Source organism: Ceratina calcarata, unplaced genomic scaffold, assembly GCF_001652005.2.
Source record: "Ceratina calcarata isolate Rehan_Ccalc_2016 unplaced genomic scaffold, ASM165200v1 scaffold402.2, whole genome shotgun sequence".
In the NCBI taxonomy this organism is placed as follows: Eukaryota; Metazoa; Arthropoda; class Insecta; order Hymenoptera; family Apidae; genus Ceratina; species Ceratina calcarata.
This window is the reverse complement of record NW_017163641.1, coordinates 1-698: the sequence shown is the minus strand read 5'-3', so window position 1 is coordinate 698 and position 698 is coordinate 1. Positions and strand designations below refer to the sequence as shown.

The 698-nt window shown below is 34.0% G+C and overlaps 1 protein-coding gene across 1 annotated transcript in view; it reads left to right on the top strand.

Moving 5' to 3' along the window:
* Nucleotides 1-692, top strand: part of LOC108626486 (AP-3 complex subunit sigma-2 or) — a 3,153-nt gene extending 2,461 nt beyond the window's left edge. The window contains exon 3 of the mRNA XM_018027179.2: nucleotides 278-692. Coding sequence (XP_017882668.1) covers nucleotides 278-400 — 123 coding nt within the window. The 3' untranslated portion in view covers nucleotides 401-692. The remainder of the gene's footprint in view (nucleotides 1-277) is intronic.
* Nucleotides 693-698: the final 6 nt, after the last annotated feature.

Here is a 698-nt window from a genome sequence, read left to right as displayed (position 1 = left end):
GTTACTATAGTGTCCGAATATTTATGAGAATAACTGCAATTCTTTCGTAGCCTGAAAAATATAAATATTCATAATATGCATGGTGGTGCTATCATTTGTAAATGTCTGCTCAGTAATAGTGCCTTAACGCAAATGTATACGTTGCTATGCTTTCGAGAATAAAATGTGTACTGTATAGTTACTCATTCGTGTTTACTTCTACTAATTAATTTTGGTTTGAGAAATCCTTTAAATTTCTTCCGTTTTCCATTTTTTTCCATCCATATGGTATGTGCAGGCAGGAATCACAGCAGCGCCGGCGCGTGCTGTTTCTGCTGTCAAGAATATGAATATACCGCAACAAATAAAGGACATGAAGTTACCTGATCTGCCGCAAGCTATAAAAGATCTGAAATTCTGACCAGCCGTTACTTCGTTGGCTCCAAGCTGACTTGTTTCAACCACAATTACAATTTCAACTGACGTTAGAACGATCTTTTCCTTCTCTTTAAGAAAACGACAATACACCAATACTATCCACAGATATCTCAATGGTACCGAACATACGAAAAAGAAGGTTGTTCACAATGAAGATCTATGTATATTATGAAATGTGATGAATCAATTATATTTGTCTTGAGAAACATGAATTATCTAAATCATATGTTCAATATATTACATATAACGAAACAATTGAACTGAAAATATATCAATTATGC